At 52.0% G+C, this 17,487-nt stretch overlaps 1 protein-coding gene across 1 annotated transcript in view; it reads right to left on the bottom strand.

Moving 5' to 3' along the window:
• Positions 1 to 3,731: 3,731 nt before the first annotated feature.
• The window catches only part of LOC135536522 (protein FAM184B-like), a 50,995-nt gene continuing 37,239 nt past the window's right edge, over positions 3,732 to 17,487 (bottom strand). Inside the window, 5 exon segments of the mRNA XM_064962831.1 lie at positions 3,732 to 3,975; positions 5,742 to 5,849; positions 5,851 to 6,107; positions 9,780 to 9,887; positions 15,339 to 15,456. Of these exon segments, the coding sequence (XP_064818903.1) occupies positions 3,882 to 3,975; positions 5,742 to 5,849; positions 5,851 to 6,107; positions 9,780 to 9,887; positions 15,339 to 15,456 (685 nt within the window). The 3' untranslated portion in view covers positions 3,732 to 3,881.

The raw sequence follows: 17,487 nt of genomic DNA, 5'->3' as shown, positions 1-17,487 counted from the left end.
CACCTGGTTCAGGGAAACAGCCCCCAGTCACCTGGTTCAGGGAAACAGCCCCCAGTCACCTGGTTAACTCATTCATCCTGGTTCAGGGAAACAGCCCCCAGTCACCTGGTTCAGGGAAACAGCCCCCAGTCACCTGGTTCAGGGAAACAGCCCCCAGTCACCTGGTTAACTCATTCATCCTGGTTCAGGGAAACAGCCCCCAGTCACCTGGTTAACTCATTCATCCTGGTTCAGGGAAACAGCCCCCAGTCACCTGGTTCACCTGGGGAAACAGCCCCCAGTCACCTGGTTAACTCATTCATCCTGGTTCAGGGAAACAGCCCCCAGTCACCTGGTTCAGGGAAACAGCCCCCAGTCACCTGGTTCAGGAAACAGCCCCCAGTCACCTGGTTCAGGAAACAGCCCCCAGTCACCTGGTTAACTCATTCATCCTGGTTCAGGGAAACAGCCCCCAGTCACCTGGTTAACTCATTCATCCTGGTTCAGGGAAACAGCCCCCAGTCACCTGGTTCAGGGAAACAGCCCCCAGTCACCTGGTTAACTCATTCATCCTGGTTCAGGGAAACAGCCCCCAGTCACCTGGTTAACTCATTCATCCTGGTTCATCCTGGGAAACAGCCCCCAGTCACCTGGTTCAGGGAAACAGCCCCCAGTCACCTGGTTCAGGGAAACAGCCCCCAGTCACCTGGTTCAGGGAAACAGCCCCCAGTCACCTGGTTCAGGGAAAAGCCCCCAGTCACCTGGTTCAGGGAAACAGCCCCCAGTCACCTGGTTCATCCTGGAAACAGCCCCCAGTCACCTGGTTCAGGAAACAGCCCCCAGTCACCTGGTTCAGGGAAACAGCCCCCAGTCACCTGGTTCAGGGAAACAGCCCCCAGTCACCTGGTTCAGGAAACAGCCCCCCCAGTCATCCTGGTTCAGGGAAACAGCCCCCAGTCACCTGGTTCAGGGAAACAGCCCCCAGTCACCTGGTTAACTCATTCATCCTGGTTCAGGAAACAGCCCCCAGTCACCTGGTTCAGGGAAACAGCCCCCAGTCACCTGGTTCAGGGAAACAGCCCCCCCCCAGTCATCCTGGTTCAGGGAAACAGCCCCCAGTCACCTGGTTCAGGGAAACAGCCCCCAGTCACCTGGTTCAGGGAAACAGCCCCCAGTCACCTGGTTAACTCATTCATCCTGGTTCAGGGAAACAGCCCCCCAGTCACCTGGTTCAGGAAACAGCCCCCCAGTCACCTGGTTCAGGGAAACAGCCCCCAGTCACCTGGTTCAGGGAAACAGCCCCCAGTCACCTGGTTCAGGGAAACAGCCCCCAGTCACCTGGTTCAGGGAAACAGCCCCCAGTCACCTGGTTCAGGAAACAGCCCCCCACCTGGTCATCCTGGTTCAGGGAAACAGCCCCCAGTCACCTGGTCAGGGAAACAGCCCCCAGTCCTGGTTCAGGAAACAGCCCCCCAGTCACCTGGTTCAGGGAAACAGCCCCCCAGTCACCTGGTTCAGGGAAACAGCCCCCCAGTCACCTGGTTCAGGGAAACAGCCCCCCAGTCACCTGGTTCAGGGAAACAGCCCCCCAGTCACCTGGTTCAGGGAAACAGCCCCCCAGTCACCTGGTTCAGGAAACAGCCCCCCAGTCACCTGGTTCAGGGAAACAGCCCCCCAGTCACCTGGTTAACTCATTCATCCTGGTTCAGGGAAACAGCCCCCAGTCACCTGGTTCAGGGAAACAGCCCCCAGTCACCTGGTTAACTCATTCATCCTGGTTCAGGGAAACAGCCCCCAGTCACCTGGTTAACTCATTCATCCTGGTTCAGGGAAACAGCCCCCAGTCACCTGGTTCAGGGAAACAGCCCCCAGTCACCTGGTTCAGGGAAACAGCCCCCAGTCACCTGGTTCAGGGAAACAGCCCCCAGTCACCTGGTTCAGGGAAACAGCCCCCAGTCACCTGGTTCAGGGAAACAGCCCCCAGTCACCTGGTTAACTCATTCATCCTGGTTCAGGGAAACAGCCCCCAGTCACCTGGTTTGGGAAACAGCCCCCAGTCACCTGGTTCAGGGAAACAGCCCCCAGTCACCTGGTTAACTCATTCATCCTGGTTCAGGGAAACAGCCCCCAGTCACCTGGTTAACTCATTCATCCTGGTTCAGGGAAACAGCCCCCAGTCACCTGGTTCAGGAAACAGCCCCCAGTCACCTGGTTAACTCATTCATCCTGGTTTGGGGAAACAGCCCCCAGTCACCTGGTTCAGGGAAACAGCCCCCAGTCACCTGGTTCAGGGAAACAGCCCCCAGTCACCTGGTTCAGGGAAACAGCCCCCAGTCACCTGGTTCAGGAAACAGCCCCCAGTCACCTGGTTCAGGGAAACAGCCCCCAGTCACCTGGTTAACTCATTCATCCTGGTTCAGGGAAACAGCCCCCAGTCACCTGGTTCAGGGAAACAGCCCCCAGTCACCTGGTTAACTCATTCATCCTGGTTCAGGGAAACAGCCCCCAGTCACCTGGTTCAGGGAAACAGCCCCCAGTCACCTGGTTCAGGGAAACAGCCCCCAGTCACCTGGTTAACTCATTCATCCTGGTTCAGGGAAACAGCCCCCAGTCACCTGGTTAACTCATTCATCCTGGTTCAGGGAAACAGCCCCCAGTCACCTGGTTAACTCATTCATCCTGGTTCAGGGAAACAGCCCCCAGTCACCTGGTTCAGGAAACAGCCCCCAGTCACCTGGTTCAGGGAAACAGCCCCCAGTCATCCTGGTTCAGGGAAACAGCCCCCAGTCACCTGGTTCAGGGAAACAGCCCCCAGTCACCTGGTTCAGGGAAACAGCCCCAGTCACATGGTTCAGGGAAACAGCCCCCAGTCACCTGGTTCAGGGAAACAGCCCCAGTCAGTCACATGGTTCAGGGAAACAGCCCCCAGTCACCTGGTTCAGGGAAACAGCCCCCCAGTCACCTGGTTCAGGGAAACAGCCCCCCCAGTCACCTGGTTCAGGGAAACAGCCCCCCAGTCACCTGGTTAACTCATTCATCCTGGTTCAGGGAAACAGCCCCCAGTCACCTGGTTCAGGGAAACAGCCCCCAGTCACCTGGTTAACTCATTCATCCTGGTTCAGGGAAACAGCCCCCAGTCACCTGGTTCAGGGAAACAGCCCCCAGTCACCTGGTTCAGGGAAACAGCCCCCAGTCACCTGGTTCAGGAAACAGCCCCCAGTCACCTGGTTAACTCATTCATCCTGGTTCAGGAAACAGCCCCCAGTCACCTGGTTAGGGAAACAGCCCCCAGTCACATGGTTCAGGGAAACAGCCCCCATTCACCTGGTTCAGGGAAACAGCCCCCAGTCACCTGGTTCATCCTGGGGAAACAGCCCCCAGTCACCTGGTTCAGGAAACAGCCCCCAGTCACCTGGTTAACTCATTCATCCTGGTTCAGGGAAACAGCCCCCAGTCACCTGGTTTGGGAAACAGCCCCCAGTCACCTGGTTCGGGAAACAGCCCCCCAGTCACCTGGTTCAGGAAACAGCCCCCCAGTCACCTGGTTAACTCATTCATCCTGGTTCGGGAAACAGCCCCCCAGTCACCTGGTTTGGGAAACAGCCCCCCAGTCACCTGGTTCGGGAAACAGCCCCCCAGTCACCTGGTTAACTCATTCATCCTGGTTCAGGGAATCAGCTCCCCTCCAGTATCTGAAGCTGATACAACAACAAACCACAGACAGCAGATTAAATATAAATAAAATACTTTATTCCACATTATAGATTATAATACAAGACATTTGCATTGAACAAGCATCGTTTTGGTCTGTCAGGTGTTTTGTTTAAAGCTGAGTGTGTTGTACAGGTGTGTAGAGGTCACCTGTGTGTGTGTGTGGTGTGTGTGTGTGTGTGTGTGTGTGTTCAGAAGGAGAAGTACTTTGTGTACCAATCCTGCCTCTGAGGGTCCCGCCCCTCTGCCCCCTGGCCACTCCCCCTCTGCTCCAAATATGGGCTCCTGGGAACACAGGAAGCACATTTTAGACTGCTGGGGGACAGACAGACAGACAGACAGACAGACAGACAGACAGACAGACAGACAGACAGACAGAAAGAGACAGACAGAGAAACAAACAGACAGACAAACAGACAGACAGACAGAAATCGACAGACAGACAGACAGACATAAAGAGACAGACAGAAAGAAACAGACAGACAGAGAGACAAACAGACAGAGAGTCAGAGAGACAGACAGAGAGTCAGACAGACAGAGAGAGAGAGACAGACAGAAATACAGAAGGAGACAGACAACTATGGGATGATATTCTTAGACAGACAGAGAGAGACAGACAGACAGAGAGACAAACAGACAGAGTCAGACAGACAGACAGACAGAGAGAGAGACAGACAGAAATACAGAAGGAGACAGACAACTATGGGATGATATTCTTAGACAGACAGAGAGAAACAGACAGACAGAGAGACAAACAGACAGAGAGTCAGACAGACAGACAGAGTCAGACAGACAGACAGACAGAGAGAGACAGACAGAAATACAGAAGGAGACAGACAGAAAGAAACAGACAGACAGAGAGAAACAGACAGACAGAGAGACAAACAGACAGAGTCAGACAGACAGACAGACAGAGAGAGAGACAGACAACTATGGGATGATATTCTTAGACAGACAGAGAGAAACAGACAGACAGAGAGACAAACAGACAGAGAGTCAGACAGACAGAGAGAGAGAGACAGACAGAAATACAGAAGGAGACAGACAACTATGGGATGATATTCTTAGACAGACAGACAGAGAGACAAACAGACAGAGAGAGACAGACAGAAATACAGAAGGAGACAGACAACTATGGGATGATATTCTTAGACAGACAGAGAGACAGACAGACAGAGAGAGACAGACAGAAATACAGAAGGAGACAGACAACTATGGGATGATATTCTTAGACAGACAGAGAGACAAACAGACAGAGAGTCAGACAGACAGACAGAGAGTCAGACAGACAGACAGACAGAAATACAGAAGGAGACAGACAACTATGGGATGATATTCTTAGACAGACAGACAAACAGACAGAGTCAGACAGACAGACAGACAGACAGACAGAGTGAGAGAGACAGACAGAAATACAGAAGGAGACAGACAACTATGGGATGATATTCTTAGACAGACAGACAGAGAGTCAGACAGACAGACAGACAGACAGACAGACACAGACAGAGAGAGAGAGACAGACAGAAATACAGAAGGAGACAGACAACTATGGGATGATATTCTTAGACAGACAGAAAGTCAGACAGACAGACAGACAGACAGACAGACAGACAGACAGAGAGAGAGAGAGACAGACAGAAATACAGGAGACAGACAACTATGGGATGATATTCTTAGACAGACAGAGAGAAACAGACAGACAGAGAGACAAACAGACAGAGAGTCAGACAGACAGACAGAAGGAGACAGACAACTATGGGATGATATTCTTAGACAGACAGACAGACAGACAGACAGACAGACAGACAGACAGACAGACAGAGAGAGAGACAGACAGAAATACAGAAGGAGACAGACAACTATGGGATGATATTCTTAGACAGACAGAGAGACAAACAGACAGACAGAGAGAGAGACAGACAGAAATACAGAAGGAGACAGACAACTATGGGATGATATTCTTAGACAGACAGAGAAGGACATTGGGCTTTGTGAAGGAACACAGACAGCGCTATTGGCTGTGCTGTTTCCATAGATACAGTATCTGTTACCTGGTTGACTGGCTGTTCAGGTGTGGGCGGAGCTCCTGCGAGGGTGAGGTGACGTGTCGAATCCCGTGTCGAGGCTCGGGGAGGGAGGATGGACAGAGGGGGAGGGGGTGGTGGGAGCAGGGGGAGAGGAGTGGGGGTACGAGAGAGAGGGCCGCGACCGCTGGGATCCAAACTGGGAGACCTGGGAGTACGGGGGAGGGAGGGGGAGGAACGGGGGAGAGAGGAGGAGGCGTAGGGCAGAGTTGAGGAGGGAGGGATGTTGGGGGAGGCAGGGGAGGGTGTCGTGGGGGAGGAGGACGCTCCTCTCGTAGGCGCTGAGGTTTGGAACGCTGGTGATGCGGGCGGAGACTCCTCCACACGCTTCCTCTGAAACACAACGTCATGACGACAACATTCATACAACACAGTGAAACACTAGTTAATCCCACCAATACAACACTAGTTAATCCCACCAATACAACACAGTGAAACACTAGTTAATCCCACCAATACAACACAGTAAAACACCAGTTAATCCAACCAATACAACCCTAGTTAATCCCAACAATACAACACTAGTTAATACCACCAATACAACACAGTGAAACACTAGGTAATCCCACAAATACAACACTAGTTAATCCCACCAATACAACCCTAGTTAATCCCACCAATACAACACAGTGAAACACTAGTTAATCCCACCAATACAACACTAGTTAATCCCACCAATACAACACAGTGAAACACTAGTTAATCCCACCAATACAACACTAGTTAATCCCACCAATACAACACAGTGAAACACTAGTTAATCCCATCAATACAACACAGTGAAACACTAGTTAATCCCAACAATACAACACAGTAAAACACTAGTTAATCCCACCAATACAACACTAGTTAATCCTACCAATACAACACTAGTTAATGCCATCAATACAACACTAGTTAATCCCACCAATACAACACAGTGAAACACTAGTTAATCCCACCAATACAACACTAGTTAATCCCACCAATACAACACTAGTTAATACCACCAATACAACACAGTGAAACACTAGGTAATCCCACAAATACAACACTAGTTAATACCACCAATACAACACAGTGAAACACTAGTTAATCCCACCAATACAACACTAGTTAATCCCACCAATACAACACAGTGAAACACTAGTTAATCCCACCAATACAACACTAGTTAATCCCACCAATACAACACTAGTTAATACCACCAATACAACACAGTGAAACACTAGGTAATCCCACAAATACAACACTAGTTAATCCCACCAATACAACCCTAGTTAATCCCACCAATACAACACAGTGAAACACTAGTTAATCCCACCAATACAACACTAGTTAATCCCACCAATACAACACAGTGAAACACTAGTTAATCCCATCAATACAACACAGTGAAACACGAGTTAATCCCACCAATACAACACAGTGAAACACTAGTTAATCCCACCAATACAACACTAGTTAATCCTACCAATACAACACTAGTTAATCCCATCAATACAACACTAGTTAATCCCACCAATACAACACAGTGAAACACTAGTTAATCCCACCAATACAACACTAGTTAATCCCACAAATACAACACAGTGAAACATTAGTTAATCCAACCAATACAATACTAGTTAATCCCAACAATACAACACTAGTTAATCCACCAATACAACACAGTTAAACACTAGTTAATCCCACCAATACAACACTAGTTAATCCACCAATACAACACAGTTAAACACTAGTTAATCCCACCAATACAACACTAGTTAATCCACCAATACAACACAGTTAAACACTAGTTAATCCCACCAATACAACACTAGTTAATCCCATCAATACAACACAGTGAAACACTAGTTAATCCACCAATACAACACAGTGAAACACTAGTTAATCCAACCAATACAATACTAGTTAATCCCAACAATACAACACTAGTTAATCCACCAATACAACACAGTTAAACACTAGTTAATCCCACCAATACAACACTAGTTAATCCACCAATACAACACAGTTAAACACTAGTTAATCCCACCAATACAACACTAGTTAATCCACCAATACAACACAGTTAAACACTAGTTAATCCCACCAATTCAACACTAGTTAATCCCATCAATACAACACAGTGAAACACTAGTTAATCCACCAATACAACACAGTGAAACACTAGTTAATCCCACCAATACAACACTAGTTAATCCCACCAATACAACACTAGTTAATCCCACCAATACAACACAGTGAAACACTAGTTAATCCCACCAATACAACACAGTGAAACACTAGTTAATCCCACCAATACAACACTAGTTAATCCTACCAATACAACCCTAGTTAATCCCACCAATACAACACTAGTTAATCCCACCAATACAACACAGTGAAACACTAGTTAATCCCACCAATACAACACTAATTAATCCCACCAATACAACACAGTGAAACACTAGTTAATCCCACCAATACAACACAGTGAAACACTAGTTAATCCCACCAATACAACACAGTTAAACACTAGTTAATCCTACCAATACAACACAGTGAAACACTAGTTAATCCCATCAATACAACACAGTGAAACACTAGTTAATCCGACCAATACAACACAGTGAAACACTAGTTAATCCCACCAATACAACACAGTTAAACACTAGATAATCCCACCAATACAACACGGTGAAACACTAGTTAATCCCACCAATACAACACTAGTTAATCCGACCAATACAACCCTAGTTAATCCCACCAATACAACACAGTGAAACACTAGTTAATCCCACCAATACAACACTAGTTAATCCCACCAATACAACACAGTGAAACACTAGTTAATCCCACCAATACAACACAGTTAAACACTAGATAATCCCACCAATACAACACGGTGAAACACTAGTTAATCCCACCAATACAACACTAGTTAATCCCACCAATACAACACAGTGAAACACTAGTTAATCCCACCAATACAACACAGTGAAACACTAGATAATCCCACCAATACAACAGAGTTAAACACTAGATAATCCCACCAATACAACACGGTGAAACACTAGTTAATCCCACCAATACAACACTAGATAATCCCACCAATACAACACAGTGAAACACTAGTTAATCCCACCAATACAACACGGTGAAACACTAGTTAATCCCACCAATACAACAATAGTTAATCCCACCAATACAACACAGTGAAACACTAGTTAATCCCACCAATACAACACGGTGAAACACTAGTTAATCCCACCAATACAACACTAGTTAATCCCACCAATACAACACAGTAAAACACTAGTTAATCCCACCAATACAACATAGTGAAACACTAGTTAATCCCACCAATACAACCCTAGTTAATCCCACCAATAGTGCACAGTTAAACACTATTTAATCCTACCAATACAACACTAGTTAATCCCACCAATACAACACTAGTTAATCCCACCAATACAACACTAGTTAATCCCACCAATACAACACAGTAAAACACTAATTAATCCCACCAATACAACACAGTGAAACACTAGTTAATCCCACCAATACAACACAGTGAAACACTAGTTAATCCCACCAATACAACACTAGTTAATCCTACCAATACAACACTAGTTAATCCCACCAATACAACATAGTGTATAACTAGTTAATCCCACCAATACAACACAGTGAAACACTAGTTAATCCCACCAATACAACACTAGTTAATCCTACCAATACAACACTAGTTAATCCCACCAATACAACATAGTGTATAACTAGTTAATCCCACCAATACAACACTAGATAATCCCACCAATACAACGCTAGATAATCCCACCAATATAACACTAGTTAATCCCACCAATACAACACAGTAAAACACTAATTAATCCCACCAATACAACACTAGATAATCCCACCAATATAACACTAGTTAATCCCACCAATACAACACTAGATAATCCCACCAATACACTAGTTAATCCCACCAATACAACACAGTAAAACACAAAGACAACAGAGGAGTGTGTGTGTCACCCTCATAGATGGTGTAACGATCCCGGGGTGTGGCCTGTTGTCATGGAGCCTGAGGGTTCCGTTGTCCCCGGCAACCGGAGGATGAAACTGCAGCTGATGTCGTTCCTCCTGGAGAAACAATGAGACATCAGGTGTGTGTGGTAGGAGTGGGGGGTAGGAGTGGGGGGTAGGAGTGGGGTAGGAGTGGGGTAGGAGTGTGGGGTAGGAGTGGGGTAGGAGTGGGGTAGGTGTGGGGGGTAGGAGTGGGGTAGCAGTGGGGGGTAGGAGTGGGGGGTAGGAGTGGGGTAGGAGTGGGGTAGGAGTGTGGGGTAGGAGTGGGGTAGGTGTGGGGGGTAGGAGTGGGGTAGCAGTGGGGGGTAGGAGTGGGGTAGGAGTGGGGGTAGGAGTGGGGGGTAGGAGTGGGGGGTAGGAGTGGGGTAGGAGTGGGGTAGGAGTGGGGGGTAGGAGTGGGGTAGGAGTGGGGTAGGAGTGTGGGGTAGGTGTGGGGGGTAGCAGTGGGGTAGGAGTGGGGGGTAGGAGTGGGGTAGGTGTGTGGGGTAGGAGTGGGGTAGGTGTGGGGGGTAGGAGTGGGGTAGGTGTGTGGGGTAGGTGTGGGGGGTAGGAGTGGGGTAGGTGTGTGGGGTAGGAGTGGGGTAGGTGTGTGGGGTAGGAATGGGATAGGTGTGTGGGGTAGGTGTGTGGGGTAGGAGTGGGGTAGGAGTGGGGGGTAGGCGTGGGGTAGGAGTGGGGGGTAGGACTGGGGGTAGCTGTTTGTGGGGTAGGAGTAGGGGGTAGCTGTTTGTGGGGGTAGGTAGGGATAGGTGTGTATGGGGTAGGTATGGGGGGTAGAAGTGGGGTAGGAGTGGGGTTGGAGTGGGGTAGGAGTGGGGGGTAGCTGTGTGTGGGGTAGGAGTGGGGGTCGCTGTGTGTATGGGATAGGTATGGGGGGTAGGTGTGTGGGGTTAGGAGTGGGGTTAGGAGTGGGGTAGGTGTTTGGGGTAGGTGTGTGGGGTAAGAGTATGGGGTAGGAGTGGGGTAGGTGTGTGGGGGTAGGTGTGCGGGTAGGAGAGGGGTAGGTGTGTGTGGGGTAGGAGTGGGGTATAGATGTGTGGGTTAGGTGTGTGTGGGGTAGGTGTGTTAGGCGTGTGTGGGGTAGGTTTTTGTGGGGTAGGTGTTTGAGGGGTAGGAATGGGGTAGGTGTGTGGGGTAGAAGTGTGGGGTAAGAGTGTGTGGGGTAGGTGTGTGGGGTAGGTGTGTTAGGTGTGTGTGGGGTAGGAGTGGGGTAGGTGTGTGTGGGGTAGGTAGGGGGGTAGGTGTGTGTAGGGTAGGTCGGGGATAGGAGGGGGTATGTGTGTGGGGTAGGAGTTGGGTAGGAGTGGGGTAGGTGGGTGGGGTAGGAGTGTGGTAGGTGTGTGGGGTAGGAGTGGGGTTGGAGTGGGAGGTAGGAGTGGGTAGGTGTGTGGGGTAGGAGTGGGGTAGGAGTGGGGTAGGTGTGTGGGGTAGGAGTGGGTTAGGTGTGTGGGGTAGGAGTGGGGGGTCGGAGTGTGGGGTAGGTGTGTGGGGTAGGAGTGGGGCGTAGGAGTGGGCGGTAGCTGTTTGTGGGGTAGGAGTGGGGGGTAGCTGTGTGTGGGGGGTAGGTGTGGGGTAGGTGCGTATGGGGTAGGTATGGGAGGTAAAAGTGGGGTAGGTGTGTGTTAGGAGTGTGGTAGGAGTGGGGTAGGTGTGTGGGGTAGGAGTGGGGTTGGAGTGGGGTAGGAGTGGGGGGTAGCTGTGTGTGGGGTAGGAGTGGGAGGTAGCTGTGTGTGGGGCATAGGTGTGTATGGGGTAGGTATGGGGTGTAGAAATGGGGTAGGTGTGTGGGGTTAGGTGTGGGGTAAGAGTGTGGGGTAGGAGTGGGGTAGGAGTGTGGGGGTAGGTGTGCGGGTAGGAGAGGGGTAGGTGTGTGGGGGGTAGGAGTGGGGTATATATGTGTGGGGTATGTGTGTATGGGGTAGAAGTGGGGTAGGTGTGTGGGGTACGTGTGTTAGGTGTGTGTGGGTAGGTGTGTGGGGTAGGAGTGGGGCAGGTTTTTGTGGGGTAGGTGTTTGAGGGGTAGGAGGGGGTAGGTGTGTATGGGGTAGGTGTGGGGGGTAGGTGTGTGTTCGGTGTGGGGGTAGGAATGGGGCAGGTGTGTGGGTTAGGAGTGTGGGGTAAGAGTGTGTGGGGTAGATGTGTTGGGTAGGAGTATGAAGTAGGTGTGTGTGGGTAGGAATGTGGGGTAGGATGTGTGGGGTAGGAGTGTGTGGTGTAGATGTGTGTGGGGTAGGTGTGTGGTAGGTGTAAGTGGTACATGTGTGTGGGGTAGGTGTGTGTTGGGTAGGTTTTTGTGGGGTTGGTGTTTGTGGGGGTAGAGGTGGGGCAGGTTTGGGGTAGATGTGTGCAGTAGGTGTGTGGGGTAGGTGTGTGGAGTAGGAGTGTGGGGTAGGAGTGGGGAGTAGGTGTGTGTGGTAGTTGTGTGTGTGGTAGATGTGTTTGGGGTAGATGTGTTTGGGGTAGGCGTGTGTGTGGTAGATGTGTGTGGGGTAGGTGTGTGTAGGATAGGTGTGTGTGTGGGGTAGGTTTGTGTGTGGTAGATGTGTGTGGGGTAGGTGTAGGTAGGGTAGGTGTGTTGGGTAGGTGTGTGGTAGATGTGTGTGGGGTAGGTGTGTGGTAGGTGTGTGGTAGATGTGTGTGGGGTAGGAGTGGGGGGTAGGAGTGGGGTAGGAGTGGGGTAGGTATGGGGGGTAGGAGTGGGGTAGGTGTGTGGGGTAGGAGTGGGGTTGGAGTGGGGGGTAGGAGAGTGGGGTAGGTGTGTGGGGTAGGTGGGTGGGGTAGGAGTGGGGGGTAGGAGTGGGGGTAGATGTGTGTGGTAGGTGTGTGGGGTAGGCGTGGGGGTAGGAGTGGGTAGGAGTGGGGTAGGTGTGTGGGGTAGGTGGGTGGGGTAGGAGTGGGGGGTAGGAGTGGGGGGTAGATGTGTGTGTGGTAGGTGTGTGGGGTAGGCGTGGGGGGTAGGAGTGGGTAGGAGTGGGGTAGGAGTGGGGTAGGTGTGTGGGGTAGGAGTGGGGTAGGTGTGTGGGGTAGGAGTGGGGCGTAGGAGTGGGGGGTAGCTGTTTGTGGGGTAGGAGTGGGAGGTAGCTGTGTGTGGGGGATAGGTGTGTATGGGGTAGGTATGGGGTGTAGAAGTGGGGTAGGTGTGTGGGGTTAGCTGTGGGGTAGGTGTGTGGGGTAAGAGTGTGGGGTAGGAGTGTGGGGGTAGGTGTGCGGGTAGGAGAGGGGTAGGTGTGTGGGGGTAGGAGTGGGGTATAGATGTGTGGGGTAGGTGTGTATGGGGTAGAAGTGGGGTAGGTGTTTGGGGTACGTGTGGGTAGGTGTGTGGGGTAGGAGTGGGGCAGGTTTTTGTGGGGTAGGTGTTTGAGGGGTAAGAGGGGGTAGGTGTGTATGGGGTAGGTGTGGGGGGTAGGTGTGTGTTCGGTGTGGGGGTAGGAATGGGGTAGGTGTGTGGGGTAGGAGTGTGGGGTAAGAGTGTGTGGGGTAGATGTGTGGGGTAGGTGTGTTAGGTGTGTGGGGTAGGTGTGTGGGTAGGAATGTGGGGTAGGTTTGTGGGGTAGGATGTGTGGGGTAGGAATGTGGGGTAGGAGTGTGTGGTGTAGGTGTGTGTGGGATAGTGTGTGTGGTAGGTGTGTGTGTGTGGTAGATGTGTGTGGGGTAGGTGTGTGGTAGGTGTAAGTGGTACATGTGTGTGTGGCGTAGGTGTGTGTTGGGTAGGTGTTTGTGGGGGTAGGAGTGGGGCAGGTTTGGGGTAGATGTGTGCAGTAGGTGTGTGGGGTAGGAGTGGGGTAGGTGTGTGGAGTAGGTGTGTGGGGTAAGAGTGGGGAGTAGGTGTGTGTGGGGTAGATGTGTTTGGGGTAGGCGTGTGTGTGGTAGATGTGTGTGGGGTAGGTGTGTGTAGGGTAGGTGTGTGTGTGGGGTAGGTTTGTGTGCGGTAGATGTGTGTGGTGTAGGCAGGGTAGTTGTGTGTGGGGTAGGTGTGTGAGTGAATGTGAGGTAGGTGGGGTAAGTGTGTGCGCTAAGTGTGTGTGTACTGGTGTGTGAGTGAGTGTGAGGTAGATGAGTGAGTGAGTGTGAGGTAGGTGTGTGAGTGAGTGTGAGGTAGGTGTGTGAGTGAGTGTGAGGTGGGTGTGTGTGTGAGGTATATGTGTGAGTGAGTGTAAAGGTAGGTGTGTGAGTGAGTGTGAGGTAGGTGTGTATGTGAGGTAGATGTGTGAGTGAGTGTAAAGGTAGGTGTGTGAGTGAGTGTGAGGTAGGTGTGTATGTGAGGTAGATGTGTGAGTGAGTGTGAGGTAGGTGTGTGTATGAGTGTGAGTTAGGTGTGGTAAGTGTGTGTGTGTGTTGGTGTGTGGGGTAGGCATGTGTGGGGTAGGTAGGTGTGGGGGGTAGGTGTGTGAGTGTGGGGTAGGTGTGTGTGTGTGAGTGAGTGTGGGGTAGGTGTGTGTGCGGTAGGTAGGTGTGTGAGTGAGAGTGAGGTAGGTGTGTATGTGAGGTAGATGTGTGAGTGAGTGTGAGGTAGGTGTGTGTATGTGTGTGAGTTAGGTGTAGTAAGTGTGTGTGTGTTGGTGTGTGCGGTAGGCAGGTGTGGGGTAGGTAGGTGTGGGGGGTAGGTGTGTGAGTGTGGGGTAGGTGTGTGAGTGTGGGGTAGGTGTGTGTGTGTGAGTGAGTGAGTGTGAGGTAGGTGTGTATGTGAGGTAGATGTGTGGGTGAGTGTGAGGTAGGTGGGGTAGGTGTGTGTGGTAAGTGTGTGTGTGTGTTGGTGTGTGGGGTAGGCAGGTGTGGGGTAGGTAGTTAGGTGGGGGGTAGGTGTTTGTGTGTGAGTGTGGGGTAGGTGTGTGTGCGGTAGGTGTGTGAGTGAGTGTGGGGTAGGTGTGTGTGTGTGTGAGTGTGGGGTAGGTGTTTGTGTGTGTGTGAGTGTGGGGTAGGTGTGTGTGCGGTAGGTGTGTGAGTGTGGGGTAGGTGTGTGTGCGGTAGGTGTGTGTGTGTGGGGTAGGTGTGTGTGCGGTAGGTGTGTGAGTGGGGGGTAGGTGTGTGGGGCAGGTAGGTGAGTGTGGGGTAGGTGCGTGTGCGGTAGGTGTGTGTGTGTGTGAGTGTGGGGTAGGTGTGTGTGCGGTAGGTGTGTGAGTGTGGGGTAGGTGTGTGCGGTAGGTGTGTGAGTGTGGGGTAGGTAGGTGGGGGTAGGTGTGTGTGGGGGGTAGGTGTGTGAGTGTGGGGTAGGTGTGTGTGTGGTAGGTAGGTGGGGGTAAGTGTGTGTGGGGGTAGGTGTGTGAGTGTGGGGTAGGGTGTGTGTGCGGTAGGTAGGTGGGGGTAGGTGTGTGTGGGGGGTAGGTGTGTGAGTGTGGGGTAGGTAGGTGGGGCGTAGGTGTGTGTGGGGGGTAGGTGTGTGAGTGTGGGGTAGGTAGGTGGGGGGTAGGTGTGTGTGGGGGGTAGGTGTGTGAGTGTGGGGTAGGTAGGTGGGGGGTAGGTGTGTGTGGGGGGTAGGTGTGTGAGTGTGGGGTAGGTGTGTGTTCTTACCACCAGGCGTTTGATGAGCTGGTTCCTCTCAGTGAGTCTCTCCTGTAGTCTCCCCATCTGGAGATCATCACAGAGAGGAACCTCCCTCCTCCTGCACCTCTCCTCACGCTCCCGTAGCCTGGGAACACACACACGTTAACCACACCCCTCTCCTCCTCCTGCTGGGAACACACATTAACCACACCCCTCTCCTCCTCCTGCTGGGAACACACACATTAACCACACCCCTCTCCTCCCGTAGCCTGGGAACACACACACATTAACCCCACCCCTCTCCTCCTCCAGCCTGGGAACACACACACATTAACCCCACCCCTCTCCTCCTCCAGCCTGGGAACACACACACATTAACCACACCCCTCTCCTCCTGCTGGGAACACACGTTAACCACACCCCTCTCCTCCTCCTGCTGGGAACACACATTAACCACACCCCTCTCCTCCTCCTGCTGGGAACACACACATTAACCCCACCCCTCTCCTCCTCCTGCTGGGAACACACATTAACCACACCCCTCTCCTCCTGCTGGGAACACACGTTAACCACACCCCTCTCCTCCTGCTGGGAACACACATTAACCACACCCCTCTCCTCCTCCTGCTGGGAACACACATTAACCACACCCCTCTCCTCCTGCTGGGAACACACGTTAACCACACCCCTCTCCTCCTCCTGCTGGGAACACACATTAACCACACCCCTCTCCTCCCGTAGCCTGGGAACACACACACATTAACCCCACCCCTCTCCTCCTCCTGCTGGGAACACACACACATTAACCACACCCCTCTCCTCCTCCAGCCTGGGAACACACATTAACCCCACCCCTCTCCTCCTGCTGGGAACACACATTAACCACACCCCTCTCCTCCTACAGCCTGGGAACACACATTAACCACACCCCTCTCCTCCTCCAGCCTGGGAACACACACACATTAACCACACCCCTCTCCTCCTCCAGCCTGGGAACACACATTAACCCCACCCCTCTCCTCCCGTAGCCTGGGAACACACACACATTAACCCCACCCCTCTCCTCCTCCAGCCTGGGAACACACACACATTAACCCCACCCCTCTCCTCCTCCAGCCTGGGAACACACACACATTAACCACACCCCTCTCCTCCTGCTGGGAACACACGTTAACCACACCCCTCTCCTCCTCCTGCTGGGAACACACATTAACCACACCCCTCTCCTCCTCCTGCTGGGAACACACACATTAACCACACCCCTCTCCTCCCGTAGCCTGGGAACACACACACATTAACCCCACCCCTCTCCTCCTGCTGGGAACACACATTAACCCCACCCCTCTCCTCCTGCTGGGAACACACATTAACCCCACCCCTCTCCTCCTGCTGGGAACACACATTAACCACACCCCTCTCCTCCTCCAGCCTGGGAACACACACACATTAACCCCACCCCTCTCCTCCCGTAGCCTGGGAACACACACACATTAACCACACCCCTCTCCTCCTGCTGGGAACACACATTAACCACACCCCTCTCCTCCTCCAGCCTGGGAACACACACACATTAACCACACCCCTCTCCTCCTCCAGCCTGGGAACACACACACATTAACCACACCCCTCTCCTCCTCCAGCCTGGGAACACACACACATTAACCACACCCCTCTCCTCCTCCAGCCTGGGAACACACATTAACCCCACCCCTGCTGGGAACACACATTAACCACACCCCTCTACTCCTCCAGCCTGGGAACACACATTAACCCCACCCCTCTCCTCCTACAGCCTGGGAACACACATTAACCCCACCCCTCTCCTCCTGCTGGGAACACACGTTAACCCCACCCCTCTCCTCCTGCTGGGAACACACATTAACCCCACCCCTCTCCTCCTGCTGGGAACACACGTTAACCACACCCCTCTCCTCCTGCTGGGAACACACATTAACCCCACCCCTCTCCTCCTCCTGCTGGGAACACACATTAACCACACCCCTCTCCTCCTCCAACCTGGGAACACACACACATTAACCCCACCCCTCTCCTCCTGCTGGGAACACACACACATTAACCCCACCCCTCTCCTCCTGCTGGGAACACACATTAACCCCACCCCTCTCCTCCTGCTGGGAACACACATTAACCCCACCCCTCTCCTCCTGCTGGGAAC

The sequence above is a fragment of the Oncorhynchus masou genome, unplaced genomic scaffold (genome assembly GCF_036934945.1).
Source record: "Oncorhynchus masou masou isolate Uvic2021 unplaced genomic scaffold, UVic_Omas_1.1 unplaced_scaffold_628, whole genome shotgun sequence".
In the NCBI taxonomy this organism is placed as follows: Eukaryota; Metazoa; Chordata; class Actinopteri; order Salmoniformes; family Salmonidae; genus Oncorhynchus; species Oncorhynchus masou.
The sequence above is the reverse complement of the archived record's forward strand: the minus strand, read 5'-3'. Positions and strand labels throughout refer to the sequence as shown.